General features: G+C 32.0%; 1 protein-coding gene across 1 annotated transcript in view; it reads left to right on the top strand.

Annotated features, from left to right (window-relative positions):
- Window positions 1–1,146, top strand: part of LOC101294219 (palmitoyl-monogalactosyldiacylglycerol delta-7 desaturase, chloroplastic-like) — a 2,103-nt gene extending 957 nt beyond the window's left edge. Inside the window, exon 4 of the mRNA XM_004289104.1 lies at window positions 1,061–1,146. Within this exon, the coding sequence (XP_004289152.1) occupies window positions 1,061–1,146 (86 nt within the window). The remainder of the gene's footprint in view (window positions 1–1,060) is intronic.
- The last annotated feature ends 164 nt before the right edge of the window (window positions 1,147–1,310 follow it).

Here is a 1,310-nt window from a genome sequence, read left to right as displayed (position 1 = left end):
CCGTTTTCATCAGTTGGAAATGGAGATCCTAGAGGTGTATGTTGTAGTTTTGCACTTTCTTAAAGTAATTGAAAAAAAAAAATGCCTTAACCAAGTGGAAACCTGCATATAGCTAGAGTTTATCTTTCTCATGGATTCAGTAAACACGCATTGATTTTTTTTCTGTTCTGGTTTCATCTGTCCAGAGATATAGATCAAACTCATCGATCTGAATCTCCAGCTACCTAGTTACAATATCGTGATAGATAGTCATCACCTAATTTACACTGTGAGCATTAGGGCACGCAACCACATTTACATTATTATCGCTCAAAGCCTGGTAGCCCAATACCAGTCCGTAATAACTAGCTATTAAGTTTCTTATGCCAGAAATTTATTGATTAGCTGAACTCCGCTCTTCAATCATACAATGCTAGAATCCTATAGAAACTCATCAATATTATATCATGTCCGATCTGTAGAAAGTTAATCACAATGTCAGATTTCACTTAATGAATAATGACATGTATTCACTCACAACGGTGGAGCAAGAACTGTAAGTTTAGAGGGGCTGAGTATAAAATACAAAAAAATATATATATAAAATTTTAAATTGTCTGTCAAAATTTATGTGGTTAATTAAAATTGAACTTATTATTTTTGTTAATATATAGTTTCATTTATGTACATGTAAATGATTATATATTCAAAGTTTACATGCATGTAAAATGATTAGTTAATAACTAATCGATTATGATGATGAATATGACAAGATGCAACGAGGAAAGAGATTATATAGTTTAAAATATCAAACTAATCATTATTATGTGACATATTATTAAATGAAAATATGACCAAATCATTACAATTATATATAATTGTAACTATTTAGTCTTACAATAATAGTGTAATTGACCATCTTCAAAAGGTTTGAGAGTGTCATGGCAGCTTTTGGTCTTAATGTAGCTCCGGCAGTGTTCACTCACTCGCGGAGTTGATTTGTGCACATGTATGTGGGTTTGTAGTCATTAGCTGGTTGGTATACCGGCACTATTTCTACCATTTTTAATTTGTTGGCACTGTATCGGTCTTAGAGTCTCCATGATTGCTATGGTCAATTTTTCAGTCTCATGGTGTACCGTTCATAGCTCTCTTATCAGACACTAGAAGATAGGCCCATGCATGATATTATGGCATTGATTTTATTGTTACAATCTATCAGTAAAATTTTCTTTGAATGAATTACCTTCATTTAACAGATAAATAAAAAAAATGCCATGATCTTTAAATAAGAAAGAAAGAAAACCTACTTAGGACAACTTAGGCTATGG

Source organism: Fragaria vesca, linkage group LG1 (assembly GCF_000184155.1).
Source record: "Fragaria vesca subsp. vesca linkage group LG1, FraVesHawaii_1.0, whole genome shotgun sequence".
Taxonomy (NCBI): domain Eukaryota; kingdom Viridiplantae; phylum Streptophyta; class Magnoliopsida; order Rosales; family Rosaceae; genus Fragaria; species Fragaria vesca.
The sequence above is the reverse complement of the archived record's forward strand: the minus strand, read 5'-3'. Positions and strand labels throughout refer to the sequence as shown.